Source organism: Momordica charantia (genome assembly GCF_013281855.1).
Source record: "Momordica charantia cultivar OHB3-1 chromosome 6 unlocalized genomic scaffold, Mcharantia_2.0 BLBB01000006.1, whole genome shotgun sequence".
Classification (NCBI taxonomy): domain Eukaryota; kingdom Viridiplantae; phylum Streptophyta; class Magnoliopsida; order Cucurbitales; family Cucurbitaceae; genus Momordica; species Momordica charantia.
In genome coordinates, this window is record NW_028275164.1 from 983,664 (window position 1) to 1,007,138 (window position 23,475).

A 23,475-nucleotide genomic window follows, 5' to 3' on the forward strand; every position below is an offset into this window, starting at 1 on the left:
ACAAAATTACAGTCAAATATCGGTTCCCTATCCCACGTATCAACTATCTATTCGATCAACTAGGAGGTGCATATATCTACTCCAAGATAGATCTCAGAAGCAGCTACCATCAAATTCGGATTCGACCAGGAGACGAGTGGAAAACGGCGTTCAAAACAAATGAAGGCTTGTTCGAGTGGTTAGTAATGCCTTTTGGCCTATCTAACGCTCCAAGCACCTTCATGCGTCTTATGAATCAGGTTTTTCTTCCCTTTCTCAATAAGCTTGTTGTGGTTTATTTTGATGACATACTCATCTATCGTAAAACAAAAAACAACCATATAAATCATCTTAAACTAGTCTTCTCTACATTACATGAGCATGCTTTAGTTATTAACCTTAAGAAATGTTTTTTCTTCACCACTGAGTTATCATTCTTAGGCTTTATTATTGGACAAAATACAGTAAAAATGGATCCTAAGAAAATGCAAGCTATCTCAAATTGGCCTATTCCTTCAACTGTCAAAGACATACAATGTTTTTTTAGGAATAGCATCTTTTTATAGGAAGTTTATACGTAACTTTAGTACATTGGTTGCACCCTTAACAGATTGTTTAAAAAAGGGGAAATTCTGTTGGGGACCTAGTCAAATCGAAAGTTTTCAGACTGTCCAACATAAATTAGTAGAACATCCTGTCCTTACCCTCCTCGATTTCTCACAACCCTTCAAGATGCCTCAGGAATCAGAATAGGAGCCGTCATATCTCAAAATAACCACCCCATTGAATATTTTAGTGAAAAATTAAGTCCTTCCCACCAAAATTGGAGCACGTATGAGCAGGAATTATATGCCTTTAGTTCGTGCCCTTAAGCAGTGGGAGCACTACCTCCTTAACAAGGAGTTTATCTTATTCACTGACCACTTTTCTTTGAAGTTCTTGAATACACAAAAACACAAGCCGAATGCATGCTCGATGGCTCTTTTTTCTCCAGCGATTTGATTTCATAATCAAACATAAATCGGGGGTTACCAATAAAGCGGCTGATGCTTTGAGTAGGAAAGGAACGCTTTTAACTATCCTACAAGGGAAAATTATAGCTTTTGAAAGCTTACCAAGCACGTATGAATCTGATGATGACTTCAAAGATATTTGGCTCCACTGTACAAATAATGGTAACACAAAAGACTTTCATTTACTAGATGGGTACCTCTTTAAGGGGGACCACTTGTGCACTTCCCGGCGGCTTAGCTGGTCATTTTGGCCGCGACAAGACATATAATTTAGTGTCCTCTCGGTACTATTGGCCCCAACTATGTCGAGATGTTCTTAGTTATGTATCTCGCTGCTTCATTTGCCAAACAAATAAAGGGCAAGCCCAAAATAGAGGCCTTTATTCACCACTTCCAATCCCGGTATCCATCTGGGAAGACCTTTCGATGGACTTCATCCTTGGTCTTCCCAAAACTCAATGTGGGTTTGACTCCGTGCTTGTAGCAGTGGACAAATTTAGTAAGATGGCCCATTTCTTAGCATGTAAAAAGAATTCAGACGCGGTATATGTTGCTAACCTATTTTTTCGAGAAGTTGTTCGGCTACATGGAATTCCTAAGACAATTGTGTCCGATCGGGATGTCAAGTTTCTTAGTTACTTTTGGCGCACATTATGGCGCAAGTTTGACACCTCACTCAAGTACAGCACAACTAGCCACCCCCAAACCAATGGACAAACGGAAGTCACAAATCGCACTTTAGGCAACCTCACTCGGTGTCTATCTAGTAGCCGACCAAAACAATGGGACCTTGCTCTTGCGCAAGCCGAGTTCGCCTTCAATCACATGAAAAATCGAACCACATGGAAGTTTCCATTGAGGTAGTTTATACTAAATTACCCCGTCTAACGGTAGACCTTACTAATATACCTTCCTATGGTCTACCAATATACCTTCCTATGTTGATATTAATGTAGAAGCAGAGCAAATGGCAGAACGCATTGTGCAACTGCATTAGGAAGTTCAGGTGCATATGGAGGCTACTACTTCAAAGTACAAACAACTGGCTGATCACAAACGAAGGCAACATGATTTCAAAACGAGTGATCTCGTTATGGTTTATTTAAGAAAAGGTCAACTTCCACCAGGAAAATTTCATAAGCTCAATAAAAAGAGGATTGGCCCCTTCTCAATTCTCCAACAGTGTGGGCCTAATGCCTTTAAGATTGAGCTACCCCCGGAATACAGCTTCAGTCTTATCTTTAATGTAGCAGATTTGACACACTATGAAGCCCTGGACGGTTTTTCTTTGGCAACATAACTCAAGGGACGAGTTTTATTTTTCAGGGGGTGAATTCTGATGTAGTCTTATTAAGCATATTTTCGGTTAGGCTGTTAGTTAAGACTTAAGTTGCTAGCTGTTAGTTAGTTATAAGCCTAACGGCTAGTTTCCAGCGCCTTTATTATAAATAGGAGCTTTCCTATTCATTTGTAGGCAACTCTTTCACATTCTAATAAAAAATCCTTCTCGGTTCGCATCACTACCGAACTACCACCACATTGTTCCAGCCCCAATAATTTCTCCATTTCATATGGTTTCCATCTTTTAGTTTTTCTAGCTTGTCGACTTTATGGTGTATCATGTGTTTAAATTGTCATTTTTAATCGACTGTAGATCTCTGGAACTCATTGAAAATCTACTGGTTACATCTATGACAAAAAACGTAAAACAAGCCTTCAGCCTATTTTTTTAGTGGATTGCACTTAATGAATATTGAGTAGCTCATTGGAAAACAGGAGAAAAACGTAAGATTTTGTCCTGTGTCCTTTTATCCCATTTTGTGTTTACCAATGCAGATCTTTTATCATCTTGGCATGGCTTGGGGGTTACGTTGGACAGATTTTGAAGATTCAAATTGTTTTCTTGGGAAGCAGAAAGTGTTCTCAGATCATGTGATTCCCACCATGGACCAGGTAATCATTCAATCAACCAGATATACGAACCTGGTACTTGTGAAATATAAAATAACTATAGTTTTTGGGTTGGAAATTCCATTGATTGGTTGTTGTATTCTGTTATGAATATATGCTTGAATTTTCAGCCTGGTCCACCATGATGCTTTTAAAGTTAGAAAAAATTGAGGTTTGTGTTGGTAGTAGGGATGAGGTAACATCCTGCAGATACTTTTTCACCATTTATGTATATATAGTATTCTGGCAGTAATTTTTTTTTTTTTTTTTTTTTTTTCCTAATCATAGTAAATTCTTCTTCCCTCACCACAATATTTTTCTACAAGGATTTTCACGTAAAGATTTGTTCCTATTTTATTCGTAATAAAGTGAGATTCCCAATGGTAATGGTTACTGAGTCTGAAATTAATTGTACGTATATTATATGTTCTCATCACTTCTATCGAAAAGAAATAAGAAATAAAATTTTATTAAGAGGAAAATTTGCATACGTAGAACAAATTTTCTTACCGAAGCAAACTTCTGTGTTGCTTATAAGAAAGATGGAGGGGTGTACTACTCATTCAAGCCCTAGAAGAAGAAACAAAACAAACTGTTTGCCAGACAATATACTATTCAAGTCCAAAGCAAATTCATTTCATATACTAAGAAAGATAGGGCTCTCCAATCCAATTTCAATGGTCTGACATTTTATTTCATGCAAAGGAAGTACATGAATAGTGAAGAAAGAGATTATCGATATTTCACTCTTTTTACTGCAATTACGCATTTGTGGAAAGTATTCATAGGGATTTTATTGGGAACATGCTGATGATTATTTTGCTCTTCTTCCCCCTTTTCTTTGAGTTTTTTTTTCATGCCCATGGGGCAAAAACTTTCTTGTATAGAGTAGGGCGGCCAAAATTTCTTCTTCGGGTAGTACACGCTCCTTGAGACCAAAATTTCTTGAGTTGCTTTACTGATCCCGTCATCTAATTATTGAGACTCTTAACAAAATGACTGTTGACCTGTATCTTATTCATATACAAAATGCTATTTCCCGACATAACTGTGCTGCTTCTGTGTATGTTCAATTGACAGACAAATATAGGGCTAAGTTCTTTATTTTTCTAAATTTTTTGTTTATATTCCAAGATACCTATCAGAAATTGAGGATTGTTGGCTGACAAGGTTTAACTGTTGATCTAGTTATCATTGCTGAATTTTGATTGGGGCTGCATTCTGAAAAGGACTCAGCTACATATGGATTTATTAGAACCTTTTATAGCATTCCGTCGAGTTCTACTTCAGGTACTGAAGTGTAAAGAATGTATGGTACAACATCTCTTGCAATCTGCTTCCACCCTTCGCAAGGTACATCAACACAATACCATCTTGAAGCTGCAGCTTTGTTCAATTTTCTGATATGCAGTCTTGTAATTTTCAGGGATTTAGGTATTCTCAAGCGGCTGCTGCCTTACATGAGTTTAAGTCTCTGAGTCTTCGAGAAGCAGAAGAGAACTCAGCATTCTATTGGCTTGGAAGGGTATACAAGTTTTATTCCTCTTTACTGTTATTGAGGACTTAGCAATGTCAAATATTCTGTTCAATTATGTATATAGAACCCAAAGTCATGGTGGTTTTCTTTTCACCATATCCAGTATAGATATTTAAATTTCATTGTTTGCACTAGCAGCTTGAAGAAGCAAAGCTGTTGCGTGCCCAAGGTCGGCACTCAATGGCAATTAGCCTTGCTGAACATGTTTCACAGTACTTCCAATCCAATGAGGAAGCTTCAGATGTATTACGCTTGGTTGGGAAGTGGCTGGCTGAAACTAGATCTAGCAAGTAATATATCTTGTCCCTGAATTAAGGAAGTCAATGCTTTCAATTGTCTAAATTTATCTATTTATTTATTTTCATAAGAAAGTAGAAAAACTTTTTGTATTAGTATTGTTATTTAACTGGAAGCTATTTCTATTTCTGTGAATGGCCAAGTGCAGTTCAAGAACTATTCTAGAGAAGTATCTAAAACCTGCAGTTTCTCTTGCTGAGGGTCAGGAGTTCCTAAATACGAAATCAGTTGAGAGACAGAGCCAGACTCATTTTCATCTTGCACACTATGCAGATGCTTTGTTTAAGAGTTACGAGGAAAGGCTCAACTCTAATGAGTGGCAAGCAGCAGTGCGTTTGAGGAAGCATAAGGTAGTGACCTCAAGAATAATATGGATTCGAAATTCAAGGAAACTTATAATGTATTATTAACTATCATTTTGTGCCAATATCTTATGATCATGTAGACAATGGAGTTGGAAGCACTCATTAGACGACTAAAATGTTCAACGGAGGTTGATCTCTTCTTTTTCTCATCCTTGAAATTATTGGGCCATTATATTATTTGGTGGCTTGGGTTTCGAAGCTATGCCCTGTAGTATTTTTCATATTATTTTGTTATTTCACTTTTGTGCAGTCAATAATAAATGTTTTTTAACATATTGACCATTGATTTTTTTTTTTTTTTTGGGTGGGTGGGGTGGGGTGTTGGTGTTGAAAAATCAAGACCAACCAGGTTAAATCACCTTCAGAAATCTTGTTTATGAATAGCACTTGAATATTCACCAAATTTCAACCACAAAAAATATGACTTTTGGAACTATTAATTTTGGTTTTTGAATTTGCTAAGATTTTAAAATAGAAATAGAAAACCAAGAAATTATTAGTAAATGAGCGTGATATTTAAAATAGAAAACTAAAAATAAAATAATAATCAAACTAACTAATACACTAATCATTTAACTTTATGTTGTTATATCTCTGTCGGAGATATATAGCCTCTATCTAACAATATTTTATATGAACTTCTTTACAGGGTGAGAAGACTGACTTTACAGTAAAAATACAAGAATTACAAAAGCAACTTTCCATGGACAGGGAAGAGGCTGACAAGTTACAGGTATTTCTGACATTCCGTAGTTAGCAAGTATGCTAATTAAGCTTTTCTCTCATATTTTACGTTCAATTTGTGATTTGCCTATCTCAAATATCAAAATTTTCTAATGCAGTTTTTTTTCTGTTTTTTGTTTATTTTTCACTCTTTCGACCGTTTGTATCGTTGAACATTTATATTCATTTTCATTATTTCAATGAGAAGTTTGTTTCTTGTTTAAAAAAAAAAATTACATGCGGAAGAAGAAAACTTCCATTTAAAAAACAATAAACAGAAAGTTACTTTACTCCTTTTTACTTTTCATGAGAAACTGGCTAAACTAAGGAAAAAGAAAAAAGAAATAGCATTAAAATATATTTTTATTGACCAATCAGAATTGCCTCCTAGGATCTATAATTGCCTCAAAAGGTCCAATATACATAAATTATTTGACCTTTTGAATAATAGTCCAGACGAACTTATGAAAATGAAACATTTTCGCATAGAAGACGTAAAACATATTTTAGACATTCTCGAAATGGAAAAGAATTTTGCATAAATTTTAAATCCATTGGACTCTTTTTGTAGAAAAACTTTAGAAAAAAAAAGAGGAAAATTAAGTTTGGATCTTTAATGGAATCCGTATACTCAAAAAATAAATAAAAATTTATTTATTTAAGGACGAACATAAGATGTTTTAACTGATAACTCAATATATTTAGACATGAAAAAAATCAAGTACTCAAAAAAATTATTATTATTACTACTCTTTCTATCTATAGAATTAGAGAGATATGTCATCTGGTTTTGGCGATTGTTGCTTCTCTTAGAGGTATATTGATAAAAGGCATTAGGTTAAACCAAATGGTTGGGTTTGATCTCCTAGAGGCAACTTAATTGGAGGATCAAGGCTTTTCTGTGTATAATACAAGTGTCACGATGTTGCTGAATGCTTGCTGACACATGGACATGTCAACCAAAATCTGACACAGGGACATGTCAACCAAAATAGAGTCCCTGCTTCATGTCTTCATGTTTCTTTGGAACTTTAGGCTCTTCGTTATTATATGCAACTCCACTAAAGGCTGCTTTTTATTTTCTGCAATTTACATGCATCAGGATGACCGAGACAATTTTCTCAGCCTAGCATTAGAAGGATATAAACGATGCTTGGAGGTTGGTGACAAATATGATGTGAGAGTGGTATGTACCAGTTCTCCAGTTCTCTTTTTAAGACAAAGTTAACAGGTTAACTAAAGTTTTCTGATGATTGGTCAATTTCCTCCATCGATTGGAAATTTGGACATGCTGATTCCAGGTGTTTCGACTAGTATCACTGTGGTTCAGTCTTTCTTCCAGTCAAAATGTCATAAATAACATGCGGAGCACAATTGTTGAGGTATATCAATAACTTATTTATTAAATGAAGTATTCCAGTATACTTTTCACGTTACTTTTACATGGCACATAAACTGAAACTAATTAAAAATGTTTTTCTTGATATTTTGAGAATTTAATTAATATGTCATATCACAGAAAGGGAAAAGGAATGTGTTTAATATGACCTGAAAATCCTGCAGGTTCAGTCGTATAAATTTATACCTCTAGTTTACCAAATTGCTTCAAGAATGGGCTGTTCAAAGGATGGTCAAGGAACAAATAATTTTCAGGTTCTTAAGGCAGTAGTTTGATCTCTTTTGGCATTTGATCTTTGGATTTATTTTGACAAGACCTCCGAACTGTGCAGTTAGCCTTGGTTTCTCTCGTGAAAAAAATGGCTATAGACCATCCATACCATACCATACTTCAGGTAGTAAGCCTGAAACTCTAGTAATAGCCTCAAAATAAATAAGTTTTATTTGACTTAATTTTTCCTGTTAATGATTTGTATTCTTGTAATATTTTGCACTGATTTTTGCAGCTTCTTGCCCTGGCAAATGGTGATCGTGTCAAAGATAAACAACGGAGCAGAAACTCATTTATTGTGGATATGGACAAAAAACTTGCAGCAGAATATCTATTAAAGGAGTTATTATCATACCATGGAGCTTTGATTAGACAAGTATTTTACTAAAATTTTTTTATTTTTTATTATATGTTTCTATTTTAAACTTGATATATATAAATTAAGCCTCTTAATGTAGGTCAAGCAAATGGTAGAAATCTATATCAAGCTTGCAGAACTTGAGACAAGGAGAGAGGTCAGTCATGAAGATTATGTGCAAACATGTTTCTTTTCTCCCAGGGACAAGAAGACCTCCTTGGTTCTCTTTTCGATATTTATCTTTGGCCTTTCTGTGAAGAACAGTGATGATTTTTTTCCCTTTACTAATTGGCAAAAGCAGGATACTAATAAAAGAATGACACTTCCGAGAGAACTGCGTAGTCTTCGGCCTTTGGAACTTGTAGGTGCTTCTCTCACCATTTCTTAGGTTCTTAGGATATTAGGTTAATACTTGTAATTCATTTCATGATTCAAGATTCATGTTAGATTCTTGTTTGAATAAATGTTCTTCGTTTGAAACTGCAATTATTTTTTTTTTCGGGAAATCAGGGGAATTTTTCTTTGATATAGTTTATCTAGTAAAATTTAAACTACTTTGAGGACCTTCAGGCCTTTCTTCTTCACTACCCATTTGATATATAATTTTTTTATTTCCAATAAATTGTGTGTTTTATTGGTCTCCATCTTATTTTTCGTTGTTTTATAAACCTTGGCTATGGATTTTGGTAACATGATAATACTTTGTATTTGAATAAGAAACAGCTTTTCATTAATAGATATAAAGGAAAAATGTTTAGGATACAAACCCCTGAAGGAGCAAAAAATAAAATGAAAAACAAAAGAAGTCAAAGACAAGCTCTACGAGGAGCTTGGGAACAAGAACATATAATAAAATCTCATTTATAGCTTTCAATGTTTAGGTTTGAATGGCAATCATGAAATACATATTCTTTACTTCGAGGCTTTAGTGGTGCATCCCACTCTACGTAATAGCATATAATTTTTTTTTTTTTTTATATTCGTGTGTTCGGGCCTTGTGCGTGCCTCAACTAATCACGGGTCAATCGCCTGACCCTATTACATTTGGTTGACAATGAAACTCGTAGGATTATTAAATCCTAGGTAGGTAGCCACTATGGTTTGTATTCATTCCCTCTAAGCCCATGATGGTTCGTAATAGCATATAAACTTTTTTTGAACAAGAAACAAACTTAAGAAAACATGTTTAATGAAACAAACTCTCAAAAGAGTGAAAGAAAAACAAAATACAATTTAAACAAAGCATCGAAAATTATGAGCGAAAGCTAAAGGCCCCCAGTTAGAACAAATAAGGGAAGAAGAGTAATTTCCAAAGAGGGAAAACATGGAACACCACTTGAAGCTTTAAATTTAGCTAGGCTAAACCGATCAAGCAGAGGTTTGCATCGATCCTCGAAGATTCTGAGATTTCTTTCGTACCAAATCTCATAGAGCAAAGCTTTGATTGCATTTAACCACAACAAACGACCTTGTGGAGACAAATTCAAACCAATGAGTAACTGCTGAATATTGTCCACTTCTATACCGCAGAAAACCCAAGATAAATTGAATTCTTCGAACAACAAAATCCAGCAATGCAGAGCATAACAGCATTGGAAGAATATATGAAACAAACTCTCCCCACTGTCTTTGCAAAACACACAGATTGAAGGCGGTAAACAGGAGGTAGAGAGTTTCTTTTGAAGAACATCATCAGTATTCAACTTCCCTTTTATGATTATCCAAAGGAAAAAGCTAACCTTCTTTGGACACTTTGTCTTGCAAATCGCCTTAAATAAATCAGATGACATTTGAGCTGGAGAGGAGGGGGATTTGCAAAGGGATGCCACCGAAAACAATCCTGAAGGCTCCAAAGACCAAAACCGCCCATCATCCGTATTGCTAGGAATGACGGGATTTAGAACAGACAGTAAGTCAATAAACTCCACAACTTCCTCATCTTTGAGCAGCCTCCTAGTTTGAACTTTCCATGACAAAGTCAAAGAATCCCATAACTCAGTGATTGTGCCATTGGATAGGGAAGACACCCGAAAAAGTTTAGGAAATCTGTCCTGGAGGGGACTGTCATCAATCCAGTTATGATGTCAAAAAAGAATTCGAGAACCAGAACCCAGCTTAAACTTGGAGAATTCCACTTTCTTCCAACGCTGAGATATGTTGATCCAAGGACGACTGACGTGCACACCCATTCTGTTTTTCCTCTGTATACCAACCAAGATTGCTTAAACCATAAAGATTTTCCACAATCTGGTGCCATAGAGCTGAAGATTCTTGCCCAAAACTCCACCCCCATTTAGCAAGGAGGGCGCTAATCTTAGCAGAAAGACCACCCACTCCCAAACCACTGTCCCCCACATGCTTGGAAGTGATGTCCCATCGTAATAGCATATAAATTAAATTTTAATTAATAATTTTATGTCTTGGATTCTTGGAACCAAAAAACAAAAGAGTTATCTAATGAACTAATACTCTCATCTTAGGAAAACTCCCGAGAACAGGCATAACATTTCTCCTTTGACATATAGTTGTATATAGATTAAGGCTCATTGTCTTGTTTATTTAATCACCTTTCTATATATGCAATCTTAGTAACCACTTTTTTCCATGCTAGAATCTTTGACTTCTCTTCCACCTTGTATTTGACCATAGATACCTGTGGTGACGGCTACCTTTCCAGTTGACCGAAGTTGTCAATATCAGGAAGGTTCTTTCCCATATTTCAAAGGCTTAGGTGATACAATTAAGTATGTGTTATTCTATCGTGCTTAAAACTTTTTTAATGAGTTGTGGTTTAGAAGTTCTTTGTGGTATCTGGAAAATTTCATGTAGCAATTTTAAAAAAAAAAAATCATGCAGGATTATGAATGGCATAAATGCTCCAAAAGTGATTGAATGTGAAGGTTCTGATGGCCACAGATATCGGCAACTTGCAAAATCAGGAAATGATGATTTGAGACAAGATGCTGTAAGATTTCAGTGAGGGAATGATGATACCATTGGCTAACTTTATATTTGACCCCAAATTTACCTAAAATTTTATTAGAAACATAATCCACTATGAGGTTTGAACTCATTTTTTCAAAGTTCCTTTTACTTTTTTGACGTGTCTTAGTGCCACCAAGCCACCCGAAGGTGGTTAGTGGTGCACCTTCCTTTAGAAAGTACATCTTCCCTCCTCTAACTAACTCTAGCTAACATGACATTCTATAATGGTGGTGCTCAAATTTGGTTTGAACCTTATATTCTGGCTCCTGATAATTTGTCGTTAGAGTTACTCAAATTTTTTTAAAGATCCCTATTTTGTGTCCAAACCATTAGGATTTGAACATGAAGGTCCTCTATGTTGTTTGTCTATTTCATGGATAGCATATTAGTGAACTTTAATCCCTCTGGAAAAAGGAAAAGCTCTAACTAATATAAATTTTATTAGAATGGCTTACACCAGCATCTTTTGAACATTTATTTTATATTGATATTTGAATTCACAAGACTTTTAAAATATGAGAATTGCGTATAAACTTATAAGCGTCTTTCATGAATGTTGCTAGTATTTTACAAAATGCCAAGTTGCCATATTTTGTTTTTGAACTTGTCTTCTGTCCATGGGACCATGTCCATACTTCTTCGATCTTACCTTCATCACAAAAGATTTATTAACGTCTCCTTTTAGAGATGTCACTTTTAGGTACAACTTTGGTCAACTTACCCATCGTTGTTTATGATGTGTATGTGTTTGTGCATAAATGTATTTATGTGCCATTGAATTTTAAATGAGAACTTATTGTTTGCAGGTTATGGAACAATTTTTTGGATTAGTCAACACGTTTCTGCAGAACCATCAGGACACGAGAAAGCGGAGACTAGGAATTCGGACATACAAGGTACCCTTCTAAAAAGATCCTCAACAACATTGGACATTTTACAATAGCTTCAAAAAAATAGAAGATGAGGTTGACATTTGCTATTAAATAGAAGTTCGATTAAAAGTAAAAAGTTATATTTTTTTAAAAAAATAGTTCCATTTCTTTTTCTTTCATAACTAATGTTCTATATATTATGAATTTGGATGAAATGATTCGAGATATTTTGTGTCAGACTCTTAAACTCTAGATTCTTTTACATCTCTTTCTTTGTAATTGACCTCTTAGCAAGCGGATGATTAAAATTGGCATATGAATCGTCTTATATTGCAAATTAATCGCATCTCATCCGTTCTGCCCACTACCCTGTGTTGCCCATCTACGCAAGCTATAACAAACTTGATGTTAATGACCCAATGTTTTTCACGATCAAAAATCTCATAACATGACAAGGTGGGTGAATTTTTTTATAAAGTCTCCAAGTCTAGATAAAAAATTAACAAACTTGATGTTAATTTTTTTTAGAGTGTGGCCTGTGACTCTTAACCAAAACGATTTTTGCTTACTATGAGTTAAATCTGTGCCTTTTTTGTCCCGCCTCATTATGGAAATAAATTGAGCATTTTTTCTTATATCTGCCTGTCCCAACAATGGATTTTAACTTGCTAATATGCTATATTTCTCAGTTACTATCAACCATATTAACATAATTTTACAAATTTTTAATTTGTTTCATAATCTGCAATGTGGAATTTTATAAAAAGACGTATTTGTGTCAACATGTAAATAATCCAATAATATTCTTTTAATTTGATAAAACAGATTTGCATTTAATTTGACAATTATAAATTTCATTATCAACTAGGTCGTTCCATTTACTCCAAGTGCTGGTGTTCTTGAATGGGTTGACGGAACTATTCCTCTTGGAGAATACCTTATAGGAAGGTCGGTAAATTCCAGTGGTGGTTATTAATTTTTAGGATTGATTCTTTTAGTAATTAAGTGATCCTAAAAAAATTTCAGCACTAGAAATGGAGGAGCTCATGGTCGCTACAGAATAGGAGATTGGTCATTTCTTGAATGCAGAGATTACATGGCAAAAGCAAGTACCGTATGCTTGTTCCTTCTATTTATGTCATTGCATTGATCTCAATGTCTCTTCAATATATTTATTTGAAATATCTTCTCCAACATCTTTCTATAATTTTTAAGTGGCAAACACTTTCCACGACAGATAAAATTGCATTTTATTGTTGCATAGAGCGCCTTTTGATGAGGGAAGACGTTCTGCCCTAATGAGTTACGTCCCTTGTAAAACAAAGATTATAAGTAAGCAGTATGGCTGCATATGCGAAGCAATGCTATCGCATATAAGGAGCAATTGTACCAGAGAAAAGAATATGAACAAGTACGACGGTACAACAAGGCTTTCAAGATTACCTTTCACAACCTGATCGAAAGCATGGATCATGAGGATGTCACGAGTAAGCCTTAAGGCATGATGTCAAGTAGCACATGATGACATCCCAAGATGGAGGATCATGTAGCCAACAATCGTTACTTGTTAGGCCTCCTATACATCACAATCCACAACTATGGTAGGCGAAACCAGAAGAATGGAGGAGAGTAGCAGTTTCTTTTTGGGTAGTTATAATAGATACATTATCTTTATCTATTAGATGTAGTTAGTAAGTTATTTGTTGTTTGTATTTAGTAATCGAGGGAAAAGAGAGAAGGTGTCTTGTGTAAATTTTGAGTGGAACCTTTGGGAGAGCTTTCAATCCTCTTGAATTCTGAATTGACTGCATCTTCTCTTCCTTTTATCAGCAAGAGGTTATTGTACTTGGTGTGCTAACACAAAATGTATCCCACAAGGAAAGTGATTCTCACTATATTTGATGGCAAGTGATTCTCACTATATTTGATGATTCCAATGGATTGAATCTGGCCTGGAAGCAATACGGATCCCTATGAGCTGATTTAAGAAGGAACATAAATCACTCTCAATGGCATGGAAACTTCTCATATCATTAGGTTTAGATGGAATCAATACGGATCCCTACAAGCCAATTTAATAAGGAACATAATCACTCTCAATGGCATGGAAACTTCTCATATCATAGATTTACAGGTGTATGGAACCAGCGAGTGGGTCAAAACTAGGTTTATGTGAAATTGCTTAAATCAAGATGAATAGAGAGAGAGACAGGGCAAATGATGTAGCATTACACCTAGAGGAGGTGAGTTTTTATTCAAAATTTGACTCATCAACCTTGGAGGTATTTACCAGGAATATTGGATGTAGTACTTGTTCGAACCATTGCTTAGACTCAAAGAAAAATGAAGAGACTTGATCCTTTGCATGTGCCAAACCAACCCCATAATGACAAATGTGACTAAGGTGGTAGAGGCCACTGTGAATACTTCACACCTACCACCTTAACAGCCTTAGTTCTAGTTTAAGAATTGTGCAACAACTCCCTGGGGTGTGACACAATCAACACTAAATGCAAAAAATGTTGAATTGATTCATATCTGTCTATACTGGGATTGTTACTGATTTTTTTTTACTTGTTTTATTTTTTAATTTTTTCTTCTATTAAGAGAAGATAAAAGAAGAATAATAAAAGAAATAATTGGAAAACTCGTCTGATTTGAAAGGATATCATCTCAAAATTATCTATGGTAGAGCTAAATCATACTCATTGTCCACAAAGAATTTATCCTGCTGTTTTTTCCGCAGTAATCAGTGATATTTATTTGGATCACATATACCAATCGTTGAGGTTTATATGTATTTAGATGTTTTTTCTTAGGTTATTATTTAGAGTCTATCTTTATTTTAAAATTGTTTCCATGTTGTATTAGGAAAAGGACAAGCGCAAAGCATTTCAGGAAGTCTGTGAGAATTTCAGGTTTGTATGTTTTTTGTGACTACGAACCATAGATTTTGCCCTTAATCCAATATTTGAAACTTATATAACTCATGCAGGCCCGTCATGCACTACTTTTTTTTGGAGAGGTTCTTACAACCAGCTGACTGGTTTGAGAAGAGGCTTGCTTACACACGAAGTGTTGCTGCTAGTTCAATGGTGAGCTCTCGCTTTGACATTGATTAGTTGTTTCAAGAGGAATGAGATATCCTATCTTATTATAGTATGTACGGAGCAGGTTTTTTTTTTCCTTATATTTGAGAAAGACTGACAAATGGGGAAAAAGAATGTGTTAATTTTAAGGGAGTAAAAATAATCTGTTCTATATATAAATGTGAAATTTAGGTGTTTTAGATAGGAGAAAGACCTACTACGGACACCAATTTCAACAAGGAAAGAAATAAAGACCATAAGACTGGTAAAATTGAAAACTAATAAATATTTATATATATTCCAACCGAATGAAATTGAAGACAACATAATTATTGAACATTGACAATTAATATTTACAATTATTAGAAAATCCAACTGTTTATTTTCATTTGTGGTCCCATTTATTCTACATTTTTCCTGCTTCATGACTGCTGGGCATTTTATTACTATTTGGAAGCTAACTTGGACCTAATTGGTTTTTGTTTGACCAGAACAAGTGGATGTAGTAAATAAACTTACTTCAAAGAGCTCAGTCTACTATACATTTACTTTTTCTTCAGTGAATCAGTGTCTAATATTTTTTTGTTTGAACTAATTTCTCTGCTGTAATGCCAAAGAACAATAAGTGCTTTCAAAAAAGTTTATATTTGACATGTGATTTGGAAATGATATTCTTCTGGAGTCAGCTCAAAAAAATTTTCCCAAACTGAACTTTTAAATGGTTCAGGTTGGTTATATTGTTGGCTTAGGAGATCGACATTCCATGAACATTTTAATTGATCAAGCTACAGCCGAAGTTGTTCACATAGATCTGGGAGTTGCCTTTGAACAAGGCTTGATGCTCAAGACACCTGAGCGGGTCTGTTCTGCTACTAAAATTTAACCTTCTATATCTTTTTCCATTTTGTCGAGTTCAGAACTGACATATATTTGATTTTTCATTCTTTGTTTGTTGCTTCGATCAATTATTTTAGGTTCCGTTCAGGCTTACAAGAGATGTGATTGATGGCATGGGTGTTACTGGAGTGGAAGGGGTTTTCAGAAGATGTTGCGAGGAGACTCTCTCTGTTATGCGTACAAATAAAGAGGCGCTGCTAACCATCGTTGAAGTATTACTATTTCCCCTTAGAAAAAAAATTTATATAACACTTTTATCTTCCTATTTCTTAATAGGCAAAATGAATTCCGTGCAGGTTTTCATCCATGATCCCCTGTATAAATGGGCTTTATCCCCGCTGAAGGCTTTGCAGCGTCAGAAGGTAGTACATGAATTGCTAGATCTTAGGATACTATGTAGAGTGTAAATATGTGTTGGATGTAGACAGGCTCTGAATACATGATGGACATGTGGATAAGGGTGTTCTTTTATAAATTATAATTTTTGTCACTTTTGGGACATGCAGAGTCATATTGGGAATGACCTAAATTTAAAAACAAATAATAATAATCACAAAGGTATCCCTTGAATTCCTTGCATCACATATACACTGGAATACCTTCAACAAAAGGGGTACGCCTTTTGCTCAATTTCTAATGGCGCCAGATTCTTTTGGTACGGGTTGAGAGAATGGCCACGGGCATCTAATTTCCATATAAAGGACCCATTGTCATATATACCTTCTATAAACTTCTATTTGATGGATTAGATTTCTTTCATCTTGGAGGAAGATTCAATTATTTTACCAACAGAACTCCCGGTTAGTGCACACTATTCCTAGTTTTCTGTCTCAGCAGTCCTCATTGCTACATGGTTTGAGCCTTTGAGAATCATGTGGCACGGGAAATTAGAGAAAAACTTGAAATCCCATGGATAGACATCACGATGCCCCATGGGGAAAGAAACTGCTGAGACAGAAATAAGGAATATCAAATTCCCTGTATTAGTTACTATAGTTATGCTTAGGTTTGATTTGGTATAATAATTACTACTTTCAATTGCCCTCGTTTCTGTGATAGTGGTAATGAGGCTGGAGTATTGGACTTGAATTTCTTCGTAGCTTGTATTTGAGTTCATAATCCGATGGTGCAGCATTTCCATGTCTATTGAACAAATGCTTACATGTGTACATACATATATATTGATAGGAAACCGATGATGACGTGGAGACTAGTCTCGAAGGCTCAGAAGATGAATACGAAGGGAATAAGGATGCTGCACGTGCACTGATGCGAGTAAAACAAAAACTAGATGGATATGAAGATGGCGAAATGAGAAGTGTCCACGGGCAGGTAACTTCATATTTGCCTCCATCAACAATGCATGAACATTGAGGAAGAAAGTTTGTTTTATTGCACCTTGTTATGGTTCTAACACTATAGTAATATCTTTGATTCCAACCCCTCCCCCAAACAATAGGTCCAACAGCTTATACAGGATGCCATCGATCCCGATCGTTTGTGTAACATGTTTCCGGGCTGGGGAGCATGGTTGTGATGAAAGTTCTCATTTATTGACCTCCCCAATTGAGCAACCAATATCTTGTACAGGCGGCTGTCCTTTTTTTCCTCTTTGTTGCTGTTTGATGTATATTTGTACATCCCTCCCCCAAATGGAATATAATATCAATAACCTTTTCATTATATTAGTTCATAATTGCCATTTTATTTAGGTGATAAATGTGGTCTAGTGGTGCCTTTGGAGCTAACAAAAATCAAACGTCAAACAGATCATTTTGCTGTCTCATAATTTTTTTTGTTTTTATTCATTGATAAGGTCTCATAATTTGACTTGAAAATAGTTATTCCTCAATGGCTTTTGAATTTTCTTGTGTTGCATTTTTCCTCTCATGAGCTCTATCTTTGAAGAACTTGTCATTTTTCACTTCACATTTGTGAATGATTCCCAATTACATCATGGGACATGATGGCATATGGACAGCATTGTGGGTTCTCATAATCCCAAACTTTTCAAAGTCAACTCTATGCAGAGTTCAATTTGAGATTTATCCAATTTTCATTGATTTTATGAATTAAATAAGGTAATAAAATAACACCAAAATTCTTCAAAATTCAACTCATGCTTTTTCTGTCTCATGGAAAGCTAGGTGTTGGTTTCTATGTTACTACTGCATTACTTATGGACTTTGATTAGTCATTTTAGCCTATACATATTACCAAGTTTATTATTGACAAAATGAAATAAGTGGCCCACACCGTTTTATCATAGGAAAGTCATAGTCCAATACTATTAAATGTAGATTTGAAGTTGCCCTAATATTTTATTGCTTCATTTCTTATCATTATTCCCTTGTAGATTGCCTATTTTGTGAATCCTTTGTATTTATGTTTAAACATGCCCATTTGTAAATTTGCACGTAATTTCATCCATTCAATTAGGTGTAATTTACCATCTTTTTTTTTAAATGAAGAAAGTGGTAAAAGAAATAAGAAACTTGAGAAGTGTACGTATGCATATTATTTTGGAGAGAGGAAATGATGAGACGTCTGTGTAGTATTGAATTCACTTAACTCTATATTCTAATATAGAATCCATCCTTAGTAACCATTTTTAGTCAAACTCAAAAATTTTTGAGTAAAATACCAGGAAATAAATTGGTTGAAGATCACATCCTTTTCTTCTTTATTTTAATTATGAACTTATATGTATAAATATGTAGCTATTGTAATGTTTAAATAACTTTGATGCTCCTAATTAATAGATATTGTGGGGTCAAAAAAAAATATTTCATTTTAGTTATTGTTGCATAGGATTATCTAAGGAAATAGGATATCCATGTTAATTATAATTCTTAATATCAAAAAATAATAATAAAAAAAGGGTCTAACTTGTACTCGAGGAAAACAAATTTTATTAAATAAAATATTAGGTTGTCAATATTGATGTCTAGTATTAAAACTATAGATGGTGGAAGATACTGGCTCCAACTCCTACTCTTTTCCCACTATGCTGATTTTGGAAGCATTAAATTATCAGTAGGGTGTTCCCCATCACCTAATTAATCATTACTCCTAACTTTTTCTACCTAAATTATCTTCTTATCTCAATTATAAAAGAATTTTACATTCAATTCATAACAAAAAGAGGATTTCTGACATGTCTATTCTTTTGATATTTCCAAGGGAATAAAAAGAAAAAAAAAGTTTAAGTGGGCCCAGCCCAGTGGGTGGGCCCACGGTCCACTTCCAGAGCCCGCAATTTGAATTCAAATTTCAAAGGCATTGACTTTGTCCCCTGTCATGGTTGTTCGCACGTGTGAACATTCCTCGGTCTCGATTTGCATCCTGGGCACGTGTGGCTTCAAATGAAGGCAAAAGGCACCCTGTGCCAATTAATTAAAGCGCGTCAGTTGCAGATTTCTGTTTAATCGTTTTCATCAGCCAATCTGGCGCTGCCGTCTTCTCCTCTGCCTCCCGCCACCTATAAAAGCTTAACCGAAAGCGTTCGTTTCTCATTGCTTTCCGCCATTTCCGCCGACCCTGCTCTCTGTTTCTCTTTCTCTCCCCCCTCTCTCTCTCTAGAGCTGCTGGAGAACGACTGTGAATTTTCAGGCGATGGAGGCCGAGGAAGGTCCCGCGCACCTCTCGCTTTCGCCGACTTTTAGCAACTATTCTTCAGGTAGTGGTAACCTGGCGGAAATTGCAGCTAGAGTCATCAGTGAAACTGGCGGAGAACCGTTTTCAGATTCTGATGATTTTGGATGTGAGTCCCAGGGTTCAGTTAACCGTTTTCGAGAGAATTTTTCGGACGGCGATGCGAAGGAATCCGCGGGAGGAGCTCGAAGAGATAATGACGTTAGTGATAATGGTGATGGCGACGATGAATTCGAGTTTGCTGTACTCTGCAGAGAATCGGACTCGTCTACGATCTCTGCTAATGAGATCTTCTACAATGGCCAGATCAAGCCGTTTTATCCGTTGTTCAACATGGACTTACTGCTGGATAACGCCTCGCGAGTAGAAACTGGATTGGAGAATTTTAAGAAGAAGAAGAAGCCGCCATTGCGTCGTTCGCCGTTGGGGAATTTGATCAACGAAGAGAAGCGTCAAACGACGTCGCTCTCCTTGTCTGAAGCGAAAGATCTTGGAGCCGCTCCATCGGATGCGTACTGCATCTGGTCTGCAAACACTGAGAAAACATCGCCTGGAAGGTGCGGCAAAAGAAATTCTACAGGATCGTCGAACAGATGGAAATTGAGGGACCTTCTTTACAGTTACAGTCGAGGTAAATGTGAAGGAGAGGGTGCACTCGCGATGAGGAGGACGAGCGCTAAGAAGGGCGACCAATCTGCAAATGTATCGAAAGGAAAGGAAGGTAGCAAATCAGGCATAGGCGTAGCGTCCTCTACTAACTCCAGTTCTGGTCTCCCATCCTTTCTTTCACAGAACGCTCGTTTTTGGAAGAACAGAGCAGTGAAAGAAATAGATAAGGGAAGGTCCTACTTGCCATACAGATAACGCACGGTGGGATGTGTGGCTGATGCGAACGCTACAACCAAGAATTTGCATCCAATCTGAAGATTTCGTTGTGGTTTCCAACTGCTGAAGCGCGTAACATCGATTCAAAAAGAACGCAAAATAGTTTTATTTTTCAATCAATTATGATTAGGTTTGTCCTAGTCTCTATATTTTTGTAAATTTTGCCAATTCTTTCCATTAACGAAAATGCAATGTCCTTTTCTTGCGTTATACTGAACAAGAAGATATTTATGTGTAATGTTCTTGAATGAAGATGATTCAGAATGCGGCTCAATTTCTCTGTGACCTTCATTCTCTTTTCTTGTAAGTGTTTCCTGTGATTAGTCATGTAGCTGTAGTTAATGGTTGATCACTTTTTCATTTCACTTTTTTCTTGTTATTTGTTGGAAGTCGGCAATTCAAGCCTCAAGAGATATAGTAATAAACGTTATAATTATGTAAAGAACAACTGGTCATATTGAAAGTAAAGTCCCACCACATTAGAATAGTTATTAACCTATTTAATTTGGTCAATTAATAAGTATGGTTAATATATTCAGTTTCTTTAGATGCATTGATGACTTTTTTTCTCCTGTTTTTCTGGTGTTATCTGGACTGATTTATCTTATACCTAACTTCCTACCAAATGCAATGCAGTTGGTATTAGATCTAAAGTGCTCAACACCAACACCTGGGGAGAGTGAAGAGTTCCATCTTCCAAGTGAGTTTCTTTCTGACTTTTGGATTTTAAATTCAGTTTTACTTTCACGAGTTGAGAAGTCATTAGCCCTTTCTTGTATTCTATTCTTTGTATGTGCATCATTTAGATTTACAACCACTAGATGTTGCCTTCACGTTTACGTTGAAAGAAACAACCACATCCCATGAGGACTATGTGAAGCTATCGCCAGATCTGGTGGTGGTACTAGATGGAACTAGGTGAGGTGAAAATGCACGGCTTACGAGTCTACTCTTTTTGTTCTCTTTCAAAGTGTGAGAGAGAGGAAAAGAAGTTTTTGTGATAAATATGTTATTTAGAATTTTTGCTAGAAGTCTGAAATTACAGATGGTCTTTAAACTTTGATAGCTGTGTTTAATAGGTCCTAATAAATCTAACTTTCAAAGTTACGTAGGTTCTTAATTTTCAATTTTGTATATAATAGATCAGTGGTCTATTAAGACATTTCTAATAAGGTCAATGATATATTAAACACAACATTTGAAATTTTATAGTAACGGAAACAAGAAATTAAACTTGTGACTTAATTGTTACAGAAATCTTAATATTTATTTATGTTAGGAAAAATTACAGAAGACTAGACTCTCCTGTCAGGTTGACAGTTACAATACAATGTACTTTTTAAACATTGTACCTCCAAAGAAAAAATTCTTACTCTCACGGTAGAATGAATTTTACACTGTTACCCCCTTAGCAAACTTCCATTTTAGATACAACAAAGCTACAATTAGATTTTGCTTTTACTAATTGGAAGAATCTACTATATTCAAATAGATAGAGAAGAGTGTTAAACATGAGTTATTATTTAGTCTCTTTACTTATAATAACGAAAGGATGTGGTACGGTGCTGCTATGGGTACATATCTTCATACAAAGAATACAAAGAACTAGTTATTGTTCAATTTGAACATGCACGTATCATATTGTCCACCATAATACGTGCATGTACAAATATGCATTAATTCTCTTTTCCCCAATGTTTATTCATGTGAGACAATACAAAGGGCAGGTGGGTAGGTGCATATGTAATCTAGATTTATGATCCAGGTCTTCGGTCAGTGGTTCTCTTTCTCTCAGTTGCTATCAATTTGAGCCTGAAAGTGCTTCACAGCTTTTCTAGTAAGCTCACCTTAGACGTGAGAGTACTGCAAGCCTTTTAGTCCTCGTTCATTTCACCTTGAAAATATGCGGGCTTCCTCTTTAAGTTGTAACCCAATACCTCCATGATTCTAGTCAACATGGAAACTATGGCTTTGTACTTTATAGTAACTTTGGCCCACACATTAGACCCCATCTATTTGAGACAGCACATGAACAAGCCCGGCCATTCAAATTTCTTTTAGAAAAGCAATCGTCCTTGATAATTCTAATTGGGTGTAGTTAAGCTTTTCCCTGCAAACAGTAGAGAAAGTCACAAAGCAAGTCGCTGAACGTGGGAAAAAGTGATATCATTCTATATCAGAATGTTTTGGGTTTTCCTTTTGAGGATGGAAATAGCAGGGGATTCATTTTATGGAATGATTTTAAAGTCTCATAGTCAAGGAATTTAAACTAGAAATATCCTTATTTATTGGTGGGGCAAAAGACTCGGAAAGTAACTTTATTAAAGAGAGATGACGGGAACCAGAAATTGAGGCAGAAATCAATGAAAATATGCTTATCGAAGAAAGGAAATTATAAAGTTTCAAGCACTCGGAGAGGCTTGGTACTTTTCCGAAACCCAAAAACATATCCAAATTGTGCCCAACTCTTTATCTCTTCTAGTCCTTCACTTTTATATGGTACCACTCTAACAACATTTTAGGCAGGGTTAAAATAGAAACGGAAACAAGAAATTAAAAACTTGTTTTTGTTGTTTCTAAAAATGAGAAATAAGAAACATAAATATATATATAGTTATCAAATATTTAGATTTCTTAATAAAATTAGAAACGAGAAATAAAAAAATTAATTGCTAATACTCCTGCAGAGAAAATTAGTTGCTAATGCAGAGTGGGTTAAAATTATAACCATTGAGTTTGTTGTATAGTGTCATATGAAATTCCATTTCAGGCTTTTTCCTGGCTAGATTTCCAATCGCGAAGCTTCCACGCTGGACAGGTGCTCTTTTGAAAAATATTCCCTTCATAACATGAGTATAATATCTATATTCAAAAAGCACTGAAAGAAAAATCCAGCGAATGATTGGGCTCAGGTGGCATGCTTTAGAATATCTCACAAAAAGCAACAGAGATATCTTAGGAGGGAGTTGGTTTCACATCCTCCTGCATTTCTCAACTTTTTTGCATAGGTGTTAGACATCTATATTTATCAGCTATAGGTTGAAATAGAGACCAATTTTCACCATATTTTTCAAAATAGTTTTGGAACTACCTTGTTTTCTCAATTAAAAAAACCCTAAAGCCAGCCATAGATTCTAAATTCTGCAGCAGTTGGCAGAATAGCTCCTTTTCTTTGAATCCCTTCACCAAAAATAAGATCTCT

The 23,475-nt window shown here is 35.5% G+C and overlaps 2 protein-coding genes across 13 annotated transcripts in view; both read left to right on the forward strand.

Moving 5' to 3' along the window:
* The window catches only part of ATM (Serine/Threonine-kinase ATM-like protein), a 64,230-nt gene extending 46,644 nt beyond the window's left edge, over positions 1-17,586 (forward strand). For 4 of the 12 annotated variants that reach the window (XM_088125743.1, XM_088125744.1, XM_088125747.1 and 1 more), the window contains 26 exons: positions 2,829-2,945; positions 4,131-4,295; positions 4,369-4,467; positions 4,615-4,769; positions 4,925-5,126; positions 5,222-5,269; positions 5,791-5,874; positions 6,967-7,050; positions 7,166-7,246; positions 7,428-7,517; positions 7,595-7,657; positions 7,769-7,909; positions 7,992-8,048; positions 8,193-8,252; positions 10,541-10,635; positions 10,748-10,856; positions 11,683-11,772; positions 12,617-12,696; positions 12,775-12,853; positions 14,620-14,666; positions 14,744-14,843; positions 15,565-15,696; positions 15,812-15,946; positions 16,031-16,096; positions 16,923-17,066; positions 17,194-17,586. In XM_088125743.1, the coding sequence (XP_087981869.1) occupies positions 2,829-2,945; positions 4,131-4,295; positions 4,369-4,467; positions 4,615-4,769; positions 4,925-5,126; positions 5,222-5,269; positions 5,791-5,874; positions 6,967-7,050; positions 7,166-7,246; positions 7,428-7,517; positions 7,595-7,657; positions 7,769-7,909; positions 7,992-8,048; positions 8,193-8,252; positions 10,541-10,635; positions 10,748-10,856; positions 11,683-11,772; positions 12,617-12,696; positions 12,775-12,853; positions 14,620-14,666; positions 14,744-14,843; positions 15,565-15,696; positions 15,812-15,946; positions 16,031-16,096; positions 16,923-17,066; positions 17,194-17,271 (2,601 nt within the window). In that variant the 3' untranslated portion in view covers positions 17,272-17,586. Of the gene's footprint in view, positions 1-2,828; positions 2,946-4,130; positions 4,296-4,368; positions 4,468-4,614; positions 4,770-4,924; positions 5,127-5,221; positions 5,270-5,790; positions 5,875-6,966; positions 7,051-7,165; positions 7,247-7,427; positions 7,518-7,594; positions 7,658-7,768; positions 7,910-7,991; positions 8,049-8,192; positions 8,257-10,540; positions 10,636-10,747; positions 10,857-11,682; positions 11,773-12,616; positions 12,697-12,774; positions 12,858-12,985; positions 13,575-14,619; positions 14,667-14,743; positions 14,844-15,564; positions 15,697-15,811; positions 15,947-16,030; positions 16,097-16,922; positions 17,067-17,193 lie in introns of those variants that run through there. The other 8 variants (XM_022279398.2, XM_088125745.1, XR_015791726.1 and 5 more) reach the window with 8 other exon arrangements.
* Positions 17,587-19,069: 1,483 nt separating this feature from the next.
* On the forward strand, positions 19,070-20,558 carry LOC148210536 (uncharacterized). Its single transcript, XM_088124960.1, has one exon. The coding sequence runs from the start codon at positions 19,350-19,352 to the stop codon at positions 20,250-20,252; it is 903 nt and encodes a 300-aa protein (XP_087981086.1). The 5' UTR covers positions 19,070-19,349; the 3' UTR covers positions 20,253-20,558.
* The last annotated feature ends 2,917 nt before the right edge of the window (positions 20,559-23,475 follow it).

Excerpts from the sequence above, each read along its gene's own strand:
- LOC148210536 (XM_088124960.1), top strand. The coding sequence starts at position 19,350 with ATGGAGGCCGAGGAAGGTCCCGCGCACCTCTCGCTTTCGCCGACTTTT.